Raw genomic sequence first — 23118 nt, forward strand, 5'->3', positions numbered from 1 at the left:
AAGTGGAGCAATGCTGATTTAAACCAGCCCAACTTGGATCTGGCTCCAAGTGTAGTGCTTTCACTTAAGACCAGACTGAGGTCTCATATTTCATCATGATCTTCATTCCCAGGTTCCACTTCTGATGTATCTAGTTTTATGACTAGAGAAGGGAAAAGAGGCAAAGACTCTATGAAGTCTACTAGGCTTCTGTTAGACCTTCTAGATCAGCTTCTTTTTATAGACTATCAGGACAGTCTATTAACATATAGTTAATATGTCGGTGCTCATATAGTGCAGTGAGGGGAGCTAGTAAAAAACAAAATAAAAAAACCCACCTCTTAGATAGAAGACACTCCCTCAAATGAAGCTGGAGTTCAAAACTAAAAAGGCAGAACTTGCAAGTGCAAGTGAATCATTGAGGAGCACAAGACTTCGGCAATTTTTAAAAATCTCACCACTGAACAGCAACATTTCATTCTCATGCAAAAAATACAAGATCCGCCCTATATTTTCACACAGGAAATGTGAAGAACCTATATCTAGGTAACAATATCTATAGTCATCTTATGAACATGATCTTAAACCATAATGAGTGTGTTTTTGTAATATGGGTTATTTTTTGCCATGATTCATTTTTGAAAATAAAAATATTTGTTCTTTCTACTATATTTCAAGCGGTTACGGTCAGAACAATGTGTGAAATTCATCGCATGATACTCCATATGTATTTTTTGCTGGGTACCTCTGTGTACCAAGAATCACATATTACAATTCGTTAAACAAGTTCATCAATAAAAAGGTAAGTAGAACAGTTTCCAGACAGTCTAATTATCTCTGGTCATTCAACAATTAAAACACAGTCTCCTGTAAATGATATCCCCCCAAAAGATGAACATTTTAGGGGGACAGATAATGGTGGGGGATTTTCACTTTTTCAAGGGTTAAGGGGTGGATTGTGTCTGGCTACCCCATAAGTGAGGAAGTTGGGCAAAGAGGGTACAAGTAGTCTGGCCCCTTGAGATGCCGATGTGCAGGGGCCAGACACAACATGCATGACCCTCAACACAGGGACTGCTACAGTCAAGTGCCACTGACAGCACTGGACTCCTTAGCGGGAGCCAATGGGGGTTTGAAAGGATGTGACCATAGCTCCAGTGGAGCTGGTTTGAACGGGGGGAGCATACAATGCATTCTCTACAATGGGGGTACAATTGCTGCATCCTCCTTATGCTTTAGGAGGCATTGTGGCTTAATGGCATGCCTGAGGCCTACAAGTAATTAGTATCTATAAATCTTACCAACATATGGAAGTTACTAGGTGTCGAGAGGGAATGTGACATGAATAGAAAAATACATTATAAAAATGAACTAATTTATTCTGATCAGTCTTTGAGATTTTACAGATGCTTAGGGCTTAAGATGTCGACACAATCTAATGCTGAAGTCAAGATGCATCTAACGAGATGTGCAAAGGGAAAGTGTCAGCATCCATGCAGGAGCTCATTTGTACAAGAGGTAAGTCTGAACCACAAAGTTCTGATTTGGATTTTGGGTCTCCCCAGAGTTCAGGACTCGGTGTGTCGGGGAGCCCAGAACTAATTCACCAGGAAACGTGGTTGCAATTTCATAACCTACTTTGATTTAACAGTTACAAGGAAGAAAACAAGAAGGAAGAGGAGACATTCAAGGCTCACCAGAGTGCGTCCTGAGGTGTCCTGTGAGGGCGTCCCTTCTCCGGCAGGCATAGCTGCAGAAGGGACATTTGAACGGTTTTTCCCCAGAGTGCAACTTGATGTGCCTCAGCAGGTTCCCCTTCTGCGTAAAAGAAGCTCCACACTGGTTACAATGGAAGGGGCGCTCACCTACAGTGGAGAGAATCATCAAGAAACCATCGAACACAGAACACACAGACCCAATATCCTATTGCTTGTAACGGAATATAGTGTAGCCATATCTAAGTCCACTCTATCACCCAATTTTAACCCACAAATCCTTTGTCTAATATCTTTGTAACATGGGACCTGCTGATGCTAGGGGCTCGCACTTCATGATGATTGTTGGCAATGTTTTCAAGAGTGGTTTTGGGCACTCAACCTGAGATGCTTTAAGAGGCCTGATTTTCAAAAAGTGCTGAACATCCACCCTCTAAAAAAGGTGTCTCAAGCTGAGCGACCAAAGCCACTAATCACCATGGAAAATTTAAGCCCACTGCTATGCTGCTATCTCTCTGGCTTGTAAATATTTTTATTATAGGCCCCATGCTCAGAGGGGTTTAGAACAGTCACAAAAATTTACTTTGGATAGATATCACAGTCTCAATGTAAAACAAATTACACATTCTTTCTTATTTTTTAAAATAATTAAAACCCCCTTTTAAGGCTCCTCTGCACTGCTAGAGTCATGCAACGGGTCTTTGGTGTAAATGAGAATCCGGCCCAAATAGCTTTGGTAAGTAGCAAACACGGGGAGAAAAGCTGCACCCTAGAAAAATGAGAAGTAAACAGAGTTGATTTTTAAATAACATTTATTTAAAAGTTATCTCTATTATGAGAGTTTTGTCTTAAAGTAGAAATTAATAAGCCTTTAATAAATATATTTGTGTTGCCATTAAAGGTTTAATTTAACCTGGGATGGTTGTGCTTTTGTTCCCAACCTAAAAGACACAGTTTTTGATTAAATAAATAATAAATAATAATAATAATAAAGTAGGAAACCTGAAAAAAACCACAAAGGTTTTGTGAAATGAAACACAAAACATACACTATGTGATCCACTTTGTAACATACTTAGTCTATCTCAGTTCAACACGGCACTTAAGCGTGTGCTGAACTTTAATCACATACTTAAGCCCTATTGGTTATAAAGGAAGTCAATGGGATCGAAGCATGTACTTAATGTCAACCCTATGCTTAAGTGCTGTAGTGAATTGGGGTCTTAGACACTGAACCGCTTTTATTAAGGCCTTGATTCAACAAGATACTTAAGGATATACCTAACTTTTAGCATGCAAGGAGTATTGTTTATTTTTTTAAACTCATCTCCTATTACAAAGCTTTGGCCAAATCAGTCCCAATGTGGTAAAGGCATGTTTGGTTTGATAATGAGCTAGCTAGAGAAGAGTATTAATCTTTAAAAAAAAAAATTGACAGCATTCTGTAATCAATTGTCCAGTTTTCTAGTATTTTAGTTCCACAGTTTTGCCCCCTTTTGAGGCAATGATCTGTGACACAACCTCCTTCCCAGACATAGATTTAGGGCAGAATCTTGACTTTCATTTGTAAATGATAAAAGAGTGGGAAGGAACTCAACTATGCCATCAGCCACATTTCAGCTTCTTCTCCCCATTCTGGGCTCAACGTATGACCTTTGTATTTAGGATCAGTCATGTTGGCTAAGTAATGGAAATGTTCCATAGCTTCACTGAATCATTTTTCCAATTTTGCTGTGTGTGGTTCCATTTTGTTGTTGTTAATTACATTAAGCCACATTTACATGGCATCTGCAACAGGACTGCCATCAACCTGTAATCTGTCACATCCCTTTAAAACCTTCGTCAATTGCTTTTGTAAGATTAATGGCCCCTCGTTGCATAAAATGCATGCTATGTTTTCATCAAACTACTTCTTATGTCTACTGCAAATTCCATCATGTGTGTTGGATACCAATTTAGAAATGTAATCTTCCTGAGAGCATGACTGAGTGTTATTAAGAAGCTGGTCCATAAATCCTCATTTTTTCAGTCAACCAACCGCTGATGGTAATTGGGGACTCTTTTTTTTGAACTTTCACAATGTGCTTTAGGGACTGGGTTGGGTGTTACTTTTCTCTCAGCAAGGTTGAAATAGTGTGCTGAACACCCACAATTGAGAAGTCTAAGGTTCTATTTATAAATGGCTTATGAAGGGTTAATAAGTGAGTAATAGATGCAATAAACATGTTATAGACATGAGTTGTATATATTATTGATGGTTATAAACATGTCAGTAGAAGGCAATATCGATTGTTATAAGTAATCTCTTGACCTTTTGGACTCTATAATTATCTATAATAATTGACTAGCCACTTATTAAAACCTCTATTCATTATTTAGTAACCCTTTATAAACTATTTATAAATGGAACATTAATGTCAAGTGTAACCAAAAAAAAATTTCTAGTACCAAAAAACTTAAATATACATTATATTTTTAAAAACATCCCCTCGCTCTCATCCCAAGCAAAAAATTAAAACTCCTCCAAACCACTGGATTATTTTTTCTGAAATATTTTTTCACACCTTGGACATAGCCCAGCCCCAAAACACAAACTAACAATCCAAATTTCTGAAGTGTGTGGTTCCCTAGAAAAGTAAACTGAAGTGTCTATATGCTCTTGGATTAACTGTAGGTTCCGTACATTAATTTCAACCCCTTGGCACAAAGAAGAGATAGACTACGTAATAGTTACAGATTATTCCTTTTTCTGAGGTCCTTCCGCTTGTGGACTAGTCTGATGATACCTCAAAAATTCTTTGGCTTTTACAAAGGCAAAACTCAAGCCAACAGTCATGTGGCTAAATATTTAACTCCTTACATGAGCCCAACTCCCACTGAAGCTTACTGCCCTATTCACAGTTGACCTGCAATTTACGTAAATCATTAACACCAGTTGCAAAGTGGATATAAAATGTTACCACTCTTGATCTGTTACTGTTCTACGCTCACTTTGCACTGGTGTAAATGACTGCACAAGGTGTAAGGTGAATTGGGCCCTGGGAATTTGGACCAAGTGGATTTGGCAGGCTGTGGCCCATCGTAATGAATTTTAACTATATTATATATTGGCCAAACTGTGCCTCGTGAGCCACATGCGGTTCTTCTACCGTTAAAGTGCAGCTCTCCGCCTACCAGATCGTGGGGGGCGGAGCTCAGGGCTTGTGTCCTGCAGCAGGGTGATGGGGTTAGGAGCTTCTCCCAGAGATGACTGGTGCCTTCTGAAAGCGAGGGGGGGGGGCACAATTTAAAGGTTCAAGCCCTATAGCTTGGGCCCACCCCAAGCATCCTCCCCCTCTTACCCTGAGTGGCCCCTCCCTGCAGCTCCCAGGTGCTAGCTCCCTGTGGACAGGCAGCCGCAAACAGCTGGGAGCTGCAGGGAGGGGCAGCTGCTTTAGCTTCCTGGGGAAAGGCAGTGGCAAGAGCAGCAGTTCTCCCTGCAGCTCCCAGCTGTCGTGCAGAGAGGTGGCTTGGTGGTACCATGTCACCGAGGGGGGCCAGCAAACCCAAGCAAAAATCTGAGTGGGCGTGCGAGTCCACATGCCCTCCTCCCCCACGTCACCTCTGGCTTCTACCCAGCAGGGAGGGAGGTCTCAGGGCTTCAGCCTTACAGAGCTCACCTCCCGGGGCTCAGCTGAAGCTCCGAGCCCTGGCAGGTGCACCCCGGCTCTTGAACTTCTGAAGATCATCATATGCAGCTCGGAGGGTCAGTAAGTTTGTCCACCCCGATATACAGCACCTTTGCTATAGACTTTACAATAGCACAAATTAGCACTGCTGATCATTTGCAATTATACAATCTGAAACCAGGACGATGTACTGATGAACTTCCTATTAATGTTTTCAATCTTTTACAATATAAATAGTTCAAACATTCTCAAGAAGCAAACCCGCTCCTTCTCTGCTTAACTGGACTGCTTCCACGTACAGTCATTCGCCCTCATCACTTCAGCACGCAAGTGATGGGCAGAAGTTTCAGTCTGAGTTACCCTCCTTTATATTTCATCCCACTGTGAAATACAACCATGACATTCTCAGCATCAAAACAGCAGTTTAACTGAGGACCAGGGGTATATCCAAAGTTGATCCGCTGCTTTTACTGAGACTCCAGTCCAAACAGCTTGCAAAGTACTGAAGACAATATGAGTAGCCCGCATAAGAAGACAGGTAAAATAAGTTTCCTTCAAATTCAATGAATTGCTTCCTGCACAGAACTGCCAATTGCTTTTTAAAAAAGCTCCATTCATTCTGGAGATTTTAAATGGGGAATGAATGAGATGGAGGCATGGCTGTACCAAATTGCTGTTGTCTAGGTTTCCAAACACATTATACCTGCATACTCTGAGCCCAGTTTAGCGCTAGAGTCTAACCCCTCTGTTAACAATGAGCAACACCTCTCTCCATAACTTGTCTCACTGAAGTCAACAGAACTGTCTGCAAACTAAAGCAATGGGCTTAATTCTCATTCGCACAAAGGACCTTTTTACATTGCTACCAGCAGTGCATGTTAATTAATTACATTAATTAAAATTAATTGAAGTGAATGTTAATGTAACTTTTTGCACCTGCCCTTAAGGCTCCTTTTCCCTACTAGAATGGTATAAAGCAGCCTTTGTGTAAATGAGCCTCAGGATCAAAATAGTCAGGATCAAACTGACTAAGTCTGGTGTCAAAGTCTGGACCATAGAAATAAAGGGATTTTGATTTTGACAATTGTTTATTTTGCAGACAAGTTTGCTGTTAAAAGAATGTATTAGGCACTGAAAGACAGATACTCACAAAACAGCCCTCTTCACCTCCTCATGCTAAATTGCTATGCCCAGGGAGGTATGAAAAAAAAGTGTTCGTTTAGTGTTAATGATCACGTTAATTTTTCACATAAAGTTGTTTTGGGTTGTTTTAATTAAACTATCTGAAGAAATATTTCCTCTGCTGTGTTCGTTGCCTCAACTGCTCTGGGAGCACAAATGAAATGGTAGCTGTATTGCTAATCTATCAACAGCAAAAGCAGAGCAATCAGCCTTAATCTGAGCAGAATAAAAAGTGGATGAACTCATTCCATTTCCATATTTGTTGTTTTGAATCCTTCTGAGCTTCTTGGTCTAGATGTTTACCTATTGGATTGTATTCCATTAGCTAGTTAAGCGAGGGGGCTAACCCTCACTTTAGAACCCTGGTTAACTACAGAACAAGCATGGGAGTAAGGAAATTGAGGGTTTTATTTGCCTTTATTTTGGATAATCCCACCTCCGGGGCAGATTTTATTTGAATTCTGTTATTAATTTCTCAGTAATTCCTGAGCTCAAATAGTTTAAGGGCCTAGATTTTCCAAGAGCACTCGATACCCACATTTTGGGCCAGATTTTTAAAAGAGCTCAACTCCCAGTTAGTCCCTTAAAACGAAGGGGCAACATTAAAAAAAAACAACCCACCAATTTTCACTGTTAACAATAAGAGCTGCTGGGCACAGAGCTATTTAGAAAATCCAACCTCTTCATTTAAGTATTAAATGGGAGATGAGCTCTTCTGAAATCTGGCCATTTATTTAGATGCCTAAATAGAAGATGCCAAATTCTTGGGAAAATCTAGCCCTAGAACTTTTGCTCCATTTAACCAGTGCGAAATAATGTCACGATGCAAGAGGCAGTAGTCGGCAGTAGTCTAGGAATTAAATAAAGTTAAGCCTTTCTATACAAATATTTGACAGTCCGATGAAATTAATTCTAACTAGGGAATATGGCCATCTATTTAAATTTGTGTGCGGTTAACCATATTAAGTATGAATGTCTTGGATACCAAATAGCACAATTGGGTTTTTTTTGGTCCCAAATTGATTGTGCCAAAACAGCCTTATCCATGCATAAAAGAAAAAAAAGTTAAACAGCATTTTCAGTTGTTCCAATTTCTGTATGTGCATCTGCAATGTTATGAACGTGACAGTAGGATTTGGTAAAAATTCCTTCCCTGGTACATCAAATATACATTGCAGTACTAACATGCAGGTGGGATGAAACCAAAGGCTTGAGAGTTTCCTGAGGAAATCACCCAGAACAGAGAAATGCAAAATTTCGCCAAGGTGGGCTAGATTGTGATACCCTCAGCCACGTTGAATAGTACCTTGCAATATGGGTAGTCGCATTGAAGGGAGGCAGTATGGCCTAGTGGATAGACCACTGGCCTGGGACTCAGGAAAACTGGGTTCTATTTCTGGCTCTGCCACTGGTCTGCTGGGTCACTTGGGCAAGTCACTTCACTGCTCCGTGCCTCAGTTTCCCCATCTATAAATGGGGAGAATGATACTGACCTCCTTTGAAAAGCACTTTGAGATCTACTGACGAAAAGTGCTAGATAAGAGCTAAGTGCTATTATGGTGATGGATTAAGTTACTATTCGGTGTGTGTAAGGGTCTCACAAACCTCACTGAGGCTACAGCATGGCTACAGAAGAGCATCAATGTACACAGTATGGTATCAGCTCTGCTGAAAGCGGGAAGATAAGAGAGGGTTTGGTTTTTTTCATTCCCATAAAGGGCCAAGCCTAGAGGGATGACAAATTCACTTTTAACACATTCAAATTCTTTGTTATTTCTGTAGACAAATTGGATTCTTAACGCTACTTTTTTTTTTCCCCCCTCTCTCCTCGATGCCGCCAAACAAGAATGCCTGGAGTACCCGATGACAATATTACCTGATTATCCAACTACTGCAGTAACACAAAACTCTTAGAAAGATGTTGCTACAGCCCCCCGCCCCTGGTATACAACAGCATGGAGAATGAGGTTTTTACTGAAAAATAAAAAAGAGGATGAAAGGGGAGGAAAAGAAATTAGCCCTGATGTGCTCTTGTGAAATGAGCTGGAACGCTGAAGCTCAGTGAAACTGTTCCACCTTCGCATCGCATCCCTATGCCGAATGTTACTGATACATGACAAACAAACGGGAAAAGCCGCCCCTGTGCATTTGGAACTTGCTTTACCTGAGTTATCAATGCCTTAAAAAGTGCAGGGTTCTGCAGTAATGGTTGCTACCTCGGCAGGAGCATTATGGGCTCCATTGTGGGGTTACCACAAGCCCTGAATCAGGGGTATCGTGAAACTGTGTGGTCACGGGAGCAAAAATCTGCACCAGCCCTATGCCTGTCACAGCTTACTGCCCTCTTCCCACGCCTGTTCAGCTGCATTGGCTCGTGTGCCGTGGGGGCAGAAGGGACCTCACCAGTAAGGGAGGGGGAGGCTGTTGTGCCCTTTATGATTAAAGCAGACCATGCCAAAGAGTAAGGGGCCATCTTGCAACCCCTTCCCCTGGGCGAGGCACAATTTTGCCTTGTGCGTGAATTATGATTATTACGGTAAGCTGCAGTGTTTGGGACAGAATGGCATCAGGCTTTAGGGACGGGATCTACCATTTTCTGGAGGGGAAGACAGCTGAAGTTTCTGCAAGGCAAACAGCGGGCCAGACTGTGCCTTGCAGTACACGGGACATATCGGCCAGGCAGGAGAGGAAGGGGAGTCAAGCCCCCACGTATGCATTGGCCAGCAGAGCTGGCTGGGGGGCAGTGGGATGAGGAGCTGGCTATGTCATGGAAGGGCTGATACAGAACCCTCTGCCCCTCGCCAGTGGAAAAGGGGAGGGGTCTCTGGAGTACAATTCCTCCCCAAAAGTTCCCTTGGGGGCTGCACAGCCACACGTAGCCTAAGAGGACCGAGTCCAAAGGCTCAGAGTAGCCCGTTAATAGCTACTGCTGATGAAATGGCAGTATAATGTTTTAAATACTAGCCTTGCTCTAGAATTTTTAACATTTGCTTTTTGCCATTCAAGACAAGGATGTGGACATCCAAGCAAATTCCTCCTTCCATGGACATGCCGCTGTGGACAGTGAAGCAGCAGCATCTAAAATAAAACAGCGGGCCAGCTGGATCACTAAGAGCAGCGTGCCCAGCTACACGGTGAAAGGAATGCCCGTTTCTATATGCTCGAAATCATCTGTATAAAGCGGTTCATCACAGCCTCTCTGCCCAGGGGCAAAGAGCCGGAGCACTGCAGAGAAGCTCTAATGGCTTTACAAAAACAGCAGTGTGTTATGTAATCCTTAGCTACACGTGCCCATAGCGTGGCATTAGTCTGCACAGTAGAAGGCAAATGTTGTTGTTTAAATGTGGGTGCCTAAAAAGTTAGGCACCCAAATCACCCATATGTTGAGGCACCTAAATAAGGACCTGCCAGTGCTCAACACCTCAAAACCTCAGGCCGTTTTTAAATAAGGAGCTTAAACTAGGGTTGCCAGGTGTCCGGTTTTCTGACTGGTCACTAACAGTCTGGTTTGTCGCAGTAACCAGCCTCCATCATTGCGGGGTGGGAAGAGCAGCAGCTGGAGCCACATGGAGGAACTGCTCAGCTGCTGACGTCTGACAGAGACAGGTGGCAGGCTTCGGGACTGGGCTTGCAGAGGTAGGTGTCGCTGCCCGGGCGGGGGGGTGGGATCCTGTCCACCTCCCCCTCTGCTCCACCATTCCCCGATTGCCCCAGGGACCAGCCCCCCACTGTGCCCCAGCTGCCCTGGACCCTTGGGCGAAGAGGTGGGGCGGGGGCAGGGCCTTTGGGAAGACGTGAGGCAGGGGGTGTTCGGTTTTTAGCAGCTAGAAAGTTGGCAACCCTAGCCTAAATATAAAATGTAGGATCTCTCATTTGGGCACTCAAGGTAGACAGCGTAGCCTTTGACGTACCTACTGTAGATATACTCGCCTGTGTGCATATGCCACTGAAAACTTACGGGAACTCTTTAAAACCTGGGGACTCAGTATGCTGCACTTTCCACTTGACCTTTCTAGTAGTGGGATGTCAAACTGTCAATCAATCAATCAAGATTTCAGTTCTCTAAGTAGTGCTTTTCCTCTGCTGTAGCTGCCAATCTGTCTGAAATCATGAATGCACCATGATCCCGGAAAGTCATGGAATCCAGGTCCTCCATGACAAAACCATATCCTTACTTATAATATGTATAGTATTGCTCTGTGCAAAAGTTCTATTGATCTCTTTGTCATCAATTGCTCATTACTGCACTGCAAACTATTCAGTTCATAAAGGGATAATACAAAAAGTCTTTTCTTACTTTTCCTAACCTCCCTGCCCCCCACTAGTTCCTAAGTACAATATCTGAGTGTGGACTGTCTGTCACACCATTAACAATATCAAAGGCATAAGGCAAGAAAGAACTTTCTTCTTCCCAGAATCTGTGAGGAAAGCATGAAGCACCTTAAGTATGTGCTTAACTTTAAACATATGCTTAAGTCCCAGTACAGTAAGCACATGCTTTAAGTGCTTTCTTGAATTGGGGTCCCAATCTGAGTGCAACCCAAGGCCTTCCCCAGATACTTACACATGTCCCATCTTGAAGCCTAGTCACTTTAGCCACTTAGCTTTGAAGAAGAACGTATGGGATCACACACGCATTAAAGACATGGAAAAGAATGACACCTGTCAATTCTATTTGTGCTGATCATTCACCATATTACTGCTAGGCAAGAATGATGAAGTCTGATTTCCAGACTTCTTTTCTTTGCTATTCCTAAGAACGGAAGGCCGGCACTCAATGCCAAGAAAGCTTTTTGCTTGCCAACAATAGAGTGCCACCGGAATTTTGAAAGAGCAAATCCACCCCAATCCCCCTTCCGCACCCCACCCCAACATCCTCTATTGTCACCCTTGAGTACAAAGGCAAGAGAAGAGTTGTCAGGTAATATCAACATCAGATGCCACAGGCAGTCATCAGTTTTTCTTTCAGCTGCTTACCAGTGTGGCTCCTTTTATGTACCATAAGCACATTGGGCCCAATGCAAACCATGCCACAGACGTCACATTTCAGTTTACCATTCGGAAGCCGGATTCCTCCCTCGCCTGACAGCTCCTGGATCTTTCTGTTGTCCGCCATCTCGCTGTTCTCAGAGAGAGGTTCTTCCAAGCTGCTTCCTTCATCATGACCCCTGATCTCATCTTCACGGCTTAGGGGTTTCCTGTCAGACTCCTCATCGCTTTGCATTTCTAGCTTTACTGAATTTGCTGAAATGTTAAAAAATATATAAACAAAAAAAAATCAGTCTTTTCCTCATTACCAATTAACTAATACCGTGGCCAATTAGCATTATTATTAATTATTTGACTACAGTAATGTCTAGAGGCCCCAAACATGATCAGGGCCCCATTGTGCTAGGTGCTGTACATACATATAGTTAAAGATGGACCCCCAACCCTAAACATATACAATCTATTCTAAACAGACAAACAGTAGGAGAAAGAAAGAATTTTTATTCCCATTTTGCAGATGGGAAACTAGGGCACAGAGAAATTAAGTGACTTGCCCAAGGTCACCCAGAAATTCTGTGAAAGAACAAGAAACTGAATCCAGATCTTCCACTGCTTTGACCACAAAGTCATTCTTCCTTTCATGGATCCACTGAATGCAAGGAGTACAAAGAGTCGCGTACCACAGGGAATGAGCAGTTAAAAATATTTACTCCTCCCCTCGTACCTAATTCTAGCGGTTGCACATCAAACTATATATAGCAGTCTTCCAGATAGAGAATGCTACATAGTCAGTTCACTGAAATGAACTCTCCTTAAAGGGACACTTGTTCAAAACAAATTAGTTTAATGAAGAAGGGCGTACATGGTGCAAAGATAATCTCCAAGTCATAGTTCTTGCACAGACCTACTATGCCAGCTGTGTTCTGGTTTGCAGTTCACGTATACAAGTGGGGTAAGGGCATCCCATTGTCTGTATACTCTGTTAGGGCCTGACACACAGTCTGGGAGTCTTTCATTGACTTCAGCAGACTTTATTTTAGACCGTTAAGGTGTCACCCAAATTCCATCAAAGCCGATGAGAACTGAAAAAAAATCAGACCCCTTGCTGACGTGTCTCAATGCGAGTGTAGATCCCTCACCTTCGGCACTGACATTTGAAAATGTTGTCCAGTTAGCGAAAGCTGCTGTAAAGAATGCCCCAGAGTTTCACTGTCTATCCACAGAACAGACATAGGTGTGTCAGAACCTGAAGACCCAAAGAAGAGTTCTGTGGAGCTCAAAAGCTCATTCTCTCACGAACAGAAGTTGGTCCAATAAAATGTATTCCCTCGCCCACTTTGTCTCTCTCATATAGGCTACAGGACAGCCATCATATAGGAACAATTTCAGCCCCTACAGACTGAGGTTCGAGTTGAACAAGAGGGTAAAAGCTTCCTCCATTTCCCATTACAAGTACCCTGAGCTACCCAGTCCCTCAGCATTAACCTCATTAGTTACTCTTCTATGTGCCCACCCTAAATATTTGATAGGTTCAGAAATCTGTGTTTCCATGTTGTCTAGGGCATGTACAGTGATAGGAACAAAACCAGGAGATCAAAGGCCAATTAAAGGTGACTTTCTAATTGTACAATTGTCAAAATACATCTCCCACTGTTCACCAGGGCATTAATGGGAGCCAAGGAATGCATATACTGTAGTAAGGCCCATGCAGAAAAAGGAGACAGATCGACCATGGTAGCCGTACGTCATTGTAAATCCAGCCATCAAAACATTAAGCATTTTACATTATGAAATATTTTTGCTCTTTATTTGCTGAACGGAAATGATATTTTATTTCCACAAAGATACATTTGCTGATACAAAGATACCATGTCGCAACTGAGGGCTAAACGGTGACTTTGCCTCAAGTTCTGGGTCTGGGCTCCCGCTCATTCCCTGCCCCTTCCCCATGCACAGGAGAGAGCAGGAATATAGCAGCCCACAGAAGCAGCTTTCTCCAGCACGCTGCTAGCTATGGTATGGGTAACTGGCACAGAGGAATAAGGGGAAGCCTTACTACTCTTTACTCACCTGTGTGGACATGAAGGACAAACCACAATCTGGCCCCAAACATGTACAATTCCTATGTTTTACACAGAGTTTTTCAAAGAAACCACGAAGATAGACATTTTCAAGAAAATTTTATAAACATCTCACTTTTTTTAATCAAAACTGCAAATTTCAATTTTTATTCTAACCTGCCCCAGTTTTGTTTGTTTGAATGATGTGAAATGATTCAAGGTAACAAATTAAGAGCAAAAGACCCGGGATCAATTCCTAGCTATGCCATTAGCCTCCTGGGAGACCTTGGTTTCCCCATCTGTAAAAGGATACTGACCTCCTATGTAAAGCACTTTGAAATCTACAGATGAAAAACACTGTATCATCACCATAATTATGCCAAGCTCTTACTCCGTACTTTATATCAGAGCTCAAAGCGACTCACAATCTTTGAATGTGTTTACACTCTCATCACTCCTCTAAGGCAAGGCAGTGCCATAGTCCCATTTTACAGATAAAGAAACAGAGGCACAGCAAGGCTAACTGACAGGACAGTTTTAGTTCATTGCAAGGTCTTTGCTTTGGGAATGAAAGGGCTAAGGTTCTAATCCTGCCTTGTCTTTGAAAGTATCTGTGTATGATTTATGCGGAGCCAAATTATTAAAGGTGCTGAGAACCAGCAGCTCCCGTTGACTTCCACTGGAACTGGGGGTGTTCAGAGTATCAGCGCAACAAGCCCAAAGTAATCGTGTCTGCTGTCTATGTGGATTTGTTACACAGGAAGTCTGTGGCAGAGTGAGGAGTAGGACACTGCTCTCCTGACCCAAAATACTGTGTCTTAACCACAAGATTACCCTTTATCCCTGTAGAGTAGGAACAATATGCAAAATAGTCACAACACACTTTGCACCAAGTGAAGGGGTGTATGTCTATGTGAGTGACCGAGTGTGTGCGTGTGCACATGCAAGAGAGAGGAGTGTAATTTGTATCCAGGGTATATTTTTATATAAACTGTATCTCGATTGTATTTATTGTATCTGGAACGTTCATTGGGGCTGAGCCTTCACAGTTCCCATTCAAGTCCATGGGAGCCCTTGTTGCTGAGAACCTCTGAAAATAAGTGACCTGAAAATAAGGTCAAAAGTGCTTAGAAACCGGGAGATTGTTGTCAGTGTCTTATTTTATCTTAACCGAGTGTTGCCTTCTGCTGAATGCTGGCTTGAATCCAATAGGATAAACAGCAAAACAAAACAGAGCGAGTTGTTTGCTGCAAAACAACCTTCCAGACATACAACCCTCTCAACTCCTCAGAACACAGGTCAGTAGAACCCTCCAAAGGCTGTATACGGAGAGTTGCTCATTCCATCTCATCACTTAAAAGCACTCTGGCTATTGTGCAGAATTGTTCAGCCTGTTGACAAAAGTTCATACCCGCACCCCCTTTGACTCTGTCCCTGCTGCTTTCAGAAACCTGGCATCATGTGTTTGTTGCTCTGTGAAGGTTCCCTCTTCAGCTGGGACTAGGGAGAGTTGCAGGTCTCCAAGGAAGGGAATGCTGCTACTGTGGGGATCACCTCAGCTCTTCATGAGGACTTTGCTAATCAAGTCATCCTTGCTGCTTTACTTCATGTTGATACATATACCAGACACGTACAATATTTTACAAACACACACAGTTCAGGGGGTGTATTTATTTCTTCTATTTTATTCAGCCCAAAGACAAGAGCTATTTACATAACCTTTTCTTTGATTTCACCTATTGCCACAAATTTAACAAATAAAAGAATTATGTTAAAGAGAGAAAGGATGTATAAAGCAGAGTTTGGTGCTATCCTGTACTGTATAATGCCTGCAGGTAAACTGCACTACAAGGCTCTTCTTTGAATATTTACTGAAAACTGCAATCATTCTTGCACTTGACTATGCAATAGATAAATACATATGCACAGAACAAAGTTGAAACTTTTCAGCACTTCTTCTACAAATCACAACAATACAGCAAATTAGTCTAAAATATCAAACACAATCCAGAAGGACAAGCTAGGTGAGTAATCTCTTTTATTGGACCAACCTCTGTTGGTGAAAGAGAGAAAACTTTTGAGTTTATACAGAGCTCTTCTCCAGATCTGAAGAAGAGCTCTCTGTAGGCTTGAAAGCTTGTCTCTTTCCCCAATGGACGCTGGTCCAATAAAATATATTACCTCACCCGCCTTGTCTCTTTAATATCCTGGGGCCAATATGGCTACAACCATACTGCAAACTAATTATTAAAAAAAAACAAAACAGATTTTTTCAAGGAGCATCAAACCTGAAGCCAGAAGCTTTTCCAATTTAACTTTTCTTCATTTTATCACCATTCACTTTATTGCACTGTTCAACACCTCCTGACACAAACTGAGACAATCACCCACCATAAAAGCACCATCCATAAACCTGATGCTAACAGCATGCATTCAGTGGGGCATACAACTGCTTTTCTTTCCTTCTGAGTATCAGTATTCAACTGACCCTAGCTTATACTTGAAGAGTAATTATTTTCTACAGGGAACTCTAGATAATGCAATCTTGTCTCATATGCTAATTAATCAACAATGCCATATTAAGCAGTGCTCTGGTAAGTCCTTAGCGCCAAAATATTTTCTTTATCCATGAATAAGCATAACAATCACCAGCAAAAATATTAGCAGATGTTATGCTCCTATTTTAATGATTTTTCGCGCTTGAGTATTGCAAGATGATCCTGCTGTGCATTTTATCCTCTATTATGGAAGTTATCTCCCCCAAAAAATGAGATTTAGAAAATCCCTAGTGTCTCATTAAATGTTTTGATCCCCAGCTGAGGCTACAAGGTACAGTATTGAAAAGTAAAGGTCATTATTTAAAAAAAAACAAGGAGGTAGTAATGCACAGTGGTACCCCACTGCAAGACAAAGGGAAGCACAAAAACTCCTGCTGATAGAATATCATGGGGCAGACACAGTGTAACATACAAAATCAAAGAAATTCGAAGTTAATGCTGACAAAATGTGTTCTTAACTCAGCATGGATCTAAACAGTGTAGAGCAGATCCCAAATTAGCTCACCCAGTGTTTGTTCTAAAAACCCTTGTCCAGGCACAGTGAACAAAGTCATGGATATATTGCCCGCCTTATTTCAACATTTCAAAGACCTGAGGAAATTAAGTAAAAGTTAGTAAATACAACTACTCGGGTAAGACAGACTCAAAGCACTAACTAGAGAAGGAGATATTACAGGTAGGCACAGTGGGAGCTTTTCCATAAAGTCCGGTCAATGATCTATAACAGGGGAGGCCAACTTACTGACCCTCCAAGACTTATATGACAATCTTCAGATGAAGAACCTGGGCATACCTGCTGGGGCTTGGGGCTTCAGCTGCTGCCACTCCCCAAGGAGCTAAAGCAGAGACCCCTCCTTGGAGCTCCCAGCTGTTTGCCACTGCCTCTCCCAACAAAGCTAATAGCTGGGAGCTGAAGGGAGGGGCTGCTGAGGGAAAGAGGGGGAGTGTGCCTGGGTGTGTGTGACTCAAGCTGTTGGCAGGGCCAAACCTTTAAATTGTGCCGCCCCCCTTTTACAGGCAGCAGTCGTTTCTGGCAGAAGCCCTAACCTCACCACCCCGCCGCAGGGCAGAAGCCCTGAGCTCTGCCCCCAGTCTGGTAGGTGAAGAATGGTGGGCGTGGAGGGCTCCAGGAGCCGCCCTTTAACTTCAAAAGAGCTGCACGTGGCTCACGAGCGGCAGTTTGGCCACCCCGATCTATAACAATTGGTCTGTTCCACTCCCAGCTTCTCCTAGGTATAATTCACGTGTAATGGTTTGGGGATATGGCCAGCTGTCCGCTACGGATGATCATGCAATGACCTAACTCCTTCCACGTCTGAACCTGGGCTTATGGACTGAAAGATTACTACATGAAAGCACTGTGCCTCATGTCCATCCAGTTGAGAGGGGGTGTATGTGGGGGAGAGCTAGGTTTAATTTTAGAAACATGGGCGGTGGAACGGCAAGTGGTTTATGACACGAAAGAAAGACAAAAAACAGTTTTGCTAATTACCTTAAATTTCAAGAAGAAGAAGAAGAAAAGAGCAAGTTTCAGCCTGAAATGATTCTGAAAATTCAAGGTAAAAAAACGCCACAAGTATCTTTTTTTTTCCTGGAAACAAACAATAAGGCCTGATTCACAATTAACTCTACAGTTATGTCTACACTGCACAGTTAACTCAGGAGACTGGAATCCGGGTCCAAGCACCTAAGCATCCCCACTGCCAAGCCCTACCTGAGTTACTATGTCCTCACTGTTTCTGCACTCACCCACGTGTGCCTGGGAGCATGTGCCCTGGTTCTTTGGGCGGAGACATTCTAGGCTTCCTTCCCCAGTCAGCTGTGTCCATTTTAGGAGACCTTGTCCATCCTTTGAGTATGGAGGGGAGAACTGTCAGAAGGGGACTGGAGGACTAGCAGAACTTGACTGGTCTCTAGCCTACATCCTCACTGCAAAGTAGATGGGTTCCGGCCTGAATCAAAGCAGAGCCTGGGCTCTGACCCACACCCCAACTGGGAAAGCGAGCCTGGGTTTAATGCACTTCCAAACTGGGTCAGAGGATTTTCTGTGTGGGCGGCAGGAGCAGGGTGGATAAAAATCAATTTTTAAAAATAAATGGATTTTTTATTTAAATCTGATTTTTTAAACATTTTAATCAAATACCGTTGTGGGTTTTTTTAAAAAAGAAAACCTATTTAAAATTACATTTGAAATTGACTGCCTATGTTAAGACCTAAACTTACTATCTATTAAAATAATTTAAATTAAATTAAAAATATGTTAAATAGTACATGTTTGCTTCCAAGTTTTAAAGAAAGACAAAACCATGGAACTGGTGGAAGTCACCGGCTAAGCATCTGGAGGAACCAGAGTTTGTTGATGTGCTAAACTACTTTTGACAGCAGTAGCCTCTTGTGCAGGTGCAGAGAGAATGTTTTCTTCATTTCAGTTTATTCAACTAGTTCAGTTCAATGATTAGTTCATTCAAAATTAAATAATCAATTGGGAATTGAAAAAGCAGGCAAGCTTGTTTTCCCTCTTCCAATTTAAGAACAAACACTAGATGCACGTTGATCAGATGTTTTCAGAGAACTATCCATGATGGCTCCAAGATCTCTTTCTTGGGTAGTAACATCTAATTTAGACCCCATCATTTTGTATGTATAGTTGGGATTATTTTTTCCAATGTGCATTACTTTGCACTTACCAATATGAAATTTCATCTGCCATTTTGTTGCCCAGTCCTGTGAGATCCAGTCAGCTTTGGACTGAACTATCTTGGAGTAAATCTGTATCGTCTGCAAATTTTGCCACCTCACTGTTCAACCCCTTTTCCAAATAATTTATGAATATGTTGAACAGCACAGGTTCCAGTACAGATCTTTGGGGGACCCCATTACTCACCTCTCTCCATTGCGAAAACTGGCCATTTATTCCCGCCCTTTATTTCCTCTCTTTTAACGAGCTACTGATCCATGAGAGGACCTTACCTCTTATCCCATGATTACACTGCCAGAATGGTAAAGAGGCTTTAATGCTAGCGTAAACATAATTTGATGCTGGAGCAATGCAAAGGGGTCTCATTATAAAGAAGACCCATACCCTGAGTTTCTTCTTCAGGGCAGAATTTGGCCCTTAATTAAAGAGGCTTTATAATCAACTATGGTTCTAACAATAATGTGTTGCCAAAGGTTTAAACAAGGAGCGCCCACAAAAATTCTCTCACTTAGAAAGTCATGGGTATCCGGACAGAGCAGAGGGATAAGGGACTAGGGAATCTATTAATCTGTTTCTGCATAGTCAAGGAGGGAGGCAACTCCACTTGGCAAACAGACGTATATTAAAAAGTGTACTTACTGGAAACTTTATACTTTGTTCCTGAAAAATGCACAGGGCCTGATTCTCCTCTTGCTTACACCTGTGTAAATCAGGAGTGACTCCAAAGTCAGTAGAGCTACACTGGTGAATGCTGACAAGAAAGGCGAATCAGGTCCACTGAATGTAGGGATAGTATACTGCAGCATTCAACATATCCAATGGGGAAGTAAGGGGAAAATGAAGATATTTCAATGGTGTCTATGGGTGGTATCTTCCTGCAGGAAATTTTCTGGAAAAATATTTTGACACTTGTGCAAATTGGTACATTCCAAAGGGAAGTCCAGTTGCTCTTGAATAGTATTTTTTTTTTTAAAAAGCCCCAGTGATAAGTCACTCCTGATTCACACAGGTGTAAGCAAGAGGAGAATCAGGCCCCATGCATCTTTAGCTGAATTGACTGAGCTGTATCCAGGGAAAGGGTGAACTCCGTGAACAAAGGAAGAGGAATTACCCCTCTCTCCTTTCAGTTTTAAGTAGAGGCTCTTGTACATGTCCAAAAGCCTCTCCCACTACACTACTGAATGTCAGATTTGTTCACCAGCTGACACAGCATGAGCTACCAAGATGACACTCTTGTGCACATGACAGCCCAGGTCCTCAGATGGTGGGAATCCATGCGACATCACTGATTTCAATAGTGCTTTGTCGAGATATACCACAACCCAAATGCTTCTTCACCTGTCCACGTTGACTCAAATGGTTAGAAGTAGATTACAAAGTTTTTATCTACACTATTACTGGGATTTAGCAATAAGCATAAAGGGACTAGGTGCCCATAGTCTATGGGAATTGGGTGCCTAATTTAGGCACCTTTCAAAATCCCAGACGACAAAAGGATTTTATAAGGACATTGAAGAATCACGGGTTTAATCCTGCTCCCAATAAAATCAATGGCAAAGCTTCTGTTGAATTCAAATGGGAACATGATTGGGCCATGTATTTCAGGTCTGTAAGAGGGGCTAGTTTCATTTACAGTTCTGTTATACCCAGTTGGTTTAAACTGGTTTCTCTGCAGTGTCGAAACAGAGTTTTGATTGCTCTGTTTTTAACACCACCCTCTTTCTCCCAATTGGATTGTCCAATGCCACAAACAAATGGTGGGGACAGTGGTAGTGAAACCAGTGGAACAACTTTCATAGCGGTCTATATAAGCTTATATAACTATTCCAACTGACAAGAAAAAACGTTATAGTCATGGCAAGTATTCGGACTCAAACCCACAAACTCCCAACAAGTTCAGCACTGAGATGAAATGCCATTTCTAAAAATGGGGCCAAATGCTGACACCCTTTACTCACCATGAATAGCACTTTATTCAGTGAGTAGTCCTACTGAAAGAGATTACTCAGGAAGAAATTACTCAGCACAAGTAAGGGTGGCTGAATTTGTCCCCAATTTTGGACCTGACCCAAAGGCCTTCAGAGTCAATGGGACTCTATCTATTGACTTCAATGGGCTTTGGATTAGACCCTCTGTGCCTGGATTTTGCACCTCATATGACAGGATAGATAGATAATCACTCAGTGTTGGGCAAACCTTCCATAAAAGATCCTGAGGTCAACTTTTGCCCTTAAATGCACAAATGTAACTAGATGAATGAAAACTGCATGTTCATATCCAAGGCAAGCCTTTGGACCTTCTACAATATGTGTAGTGAACCCAGCAGGCATGATTCCCCTCTCAGCTCAGTTTAACCTTTGTTACTTTAGTAGAGTTACTCCTGATTTACACCAGAGAATCAGCCCTAATATTTATAGTGAGTTTTCTCGAATCTGACAGCATTGGTCTAACATTAAGGACTTCAAACACTTTATTTTTTTTTAAAGAGGTTGGTTCTGAGCTATAATAAGGAGCACTTACTCATTGACCTGTGACACTGTCTGCTAACGTTCACTCCCAAGCGACTTGTTAAGATCCTACTGTGAATTTTATACCCCAAAACTTAGAAATTTGTAATGGAAATGTTGACAGATTACAGCTATATTGGGATCATCAATAAATATATATAGCACCACTTCAAATTACCAAAACCTCATAGTTTCACTTATCATCATCTCTACTTCTCAAAGAGCGTGTGACTTCCTAAATGCTTTCTAAAACACGCAATGCATAATAATTATAACAATAACAAGGATTTCATTTATAAAGAGCCCTGTCCACCAGGGGAATTGCACTAAATTAAAAAAAAAAAAATTAACAGAAACAGTGATCCAAAGCCAAGTGAAGTGCCTAAAGAGATTCCCATAGTCTTTAATATGCTTTGGATCAGGTGCTTAAATAGCGGCTGCTCATTTTCTGTGTCTATTATTGTATATGTTTTAAAACTAGTATTTTTAAGAAGTGTAAGGCTTTCATCACAAGTCACACCCTTTGGGCTACTCAAGTGATCTTAGCTCATGGAAACAAGCTTGCTTTGTTTTTAATTACGAAACTCCAAGTGCTCTTAATACAACTTGATCTATCGGTGTCCTCTTCTAGGAAATAACTATAAACGACACAGCAAAGATACTTCTCCCCAACAGGACACACCTCCACTGAGTCATCCAACCACGGAAAATTTTTTGGAGAAGCACCTGTCACAAACACAAATATTTTGTACACCTTCATCTATGAACTGCAAAAGGAATCTTAACATTTTCATTTTGTTTCTTTATTTTAATCAATGCTTTTCCTGCATCTTGTCAACGTCCCATTTAATTGACCACGCTGGAGTAAAAATAATGGGGCTAGATCCTTAGCTGCTGTAAATCAGTGAAGATCGAGTGACGTCAATTGAGCTTTGCAGATTTCCCCCAGCTGAGGATCAGGACAGCGACATGACAAAATATGAGCAAACTAATTTATTACGCACCCCGTGCTCTCTTAAAACAAATTTCAGTAGGCCGCTGAAAATCCTTGAATGGTTGTATCATTAATGTGTTAGCCCACCAATACGATCATTATGCATCGTCTTCCTTTTTTCATTCTGTATAAGTAGCACGATGTGGCTGTGTGTACTACTCAGTTCTTGGGGAAAAGTTTCCAAAGTCAGTTAAAACATTTGTTTTTTTATTTGCAGAGTTCAGACAAGAAGTTGTGCTGCTTTAAGAGACCTGTTTCATTGGACATAATTTAAAAATGTGTTTTTCTCTCCGTTTTCACTCTGTTGGTTTCAGACAGTCCATGAAGGTCAAGGTACTGGACTCTTGGGAACTAGAGAGTTCCGCTTATGCTCTGAGACCCTAGTAACACATACAGTCAGAACAATGTAACGTGCCAAGGATGGAGTGCAACTACCAAGGGCCAAATTCTTCTACTCTTCCTCAATTATCAAAGGGGCTATTCACAGAATGCACCACTGCTGAACCTGAGTAAGAGTAATACAATCTGGTCCTGAATTTCCTTGCTTTTGCAAATTCAAAAGGACAAAGCGTGACTATAACTGTTTACATCCTTTTACCCTTGAACACTGTTTTAAACGTAACTTCAGTTATCTATTTACATCAGAAATTAGATATAAAAGGTCCAACTCCTTTCTACTGCATGATAGATTCTGATGTCACAGCAATAGAAATCTGGAGTAACTAAGCCACTGAAGTCAATTTAAAAAGAAAAGGAGTACTTGTGGCAC

At 41.9% G+C, this 23118-nt stretch overlaps 1 protein-coding gene across 8 annotated transcripts in view; it reads right to left on the minus strand.

Annotated features, from left to right (window-relative positions):
- Nucleotides 1-23118, minus strand: part of IKZF2 (IKAROS family zinc finger 2) — a 134883-nt gene that overhangs the window by 50526 nt on the left and 61239 nt on the right. For 6 of the 8 annotated variants that reach the window (XR_006284877.1, XM_043525252.1, XM_007068304.4 and 3 more), the window contains 2 exons: nt 11521-11787; nt 1677-1844 (listed from right to left, as the gene is read on the minus strand). Coding sequence is in view for 7 of the 8 variants with exons in the window: in XM_043525252.1 (XP_043381187.1) it covers nt 1677-1844; nt 11521-11787 (435 nt within the window). In the remaining variant the exon portion in view is untranslated. The remainder of the gene's footprint in view (nt 1-1676; nt 1845-11520; nt 11788-23118) is intronic. The other 2 variants (XM_043525251.1, XM_043525253.1) reach the window with 1 other exon arrangement.

This window comes from Chelonia mydas, chromosome 11, assembly GCF_015237465.2.
Source record: "Chelonia mydas isolate rCheMyd1 chromosome 11, rCheMyd1.pri.v2, whole genome shotgun sequence".
Classification (NCBI taxonomy): Eukaryota; Metazoa; Chordata; order Testudines; family Cheloniidae; genus Chelonia; species Chelonia mydas.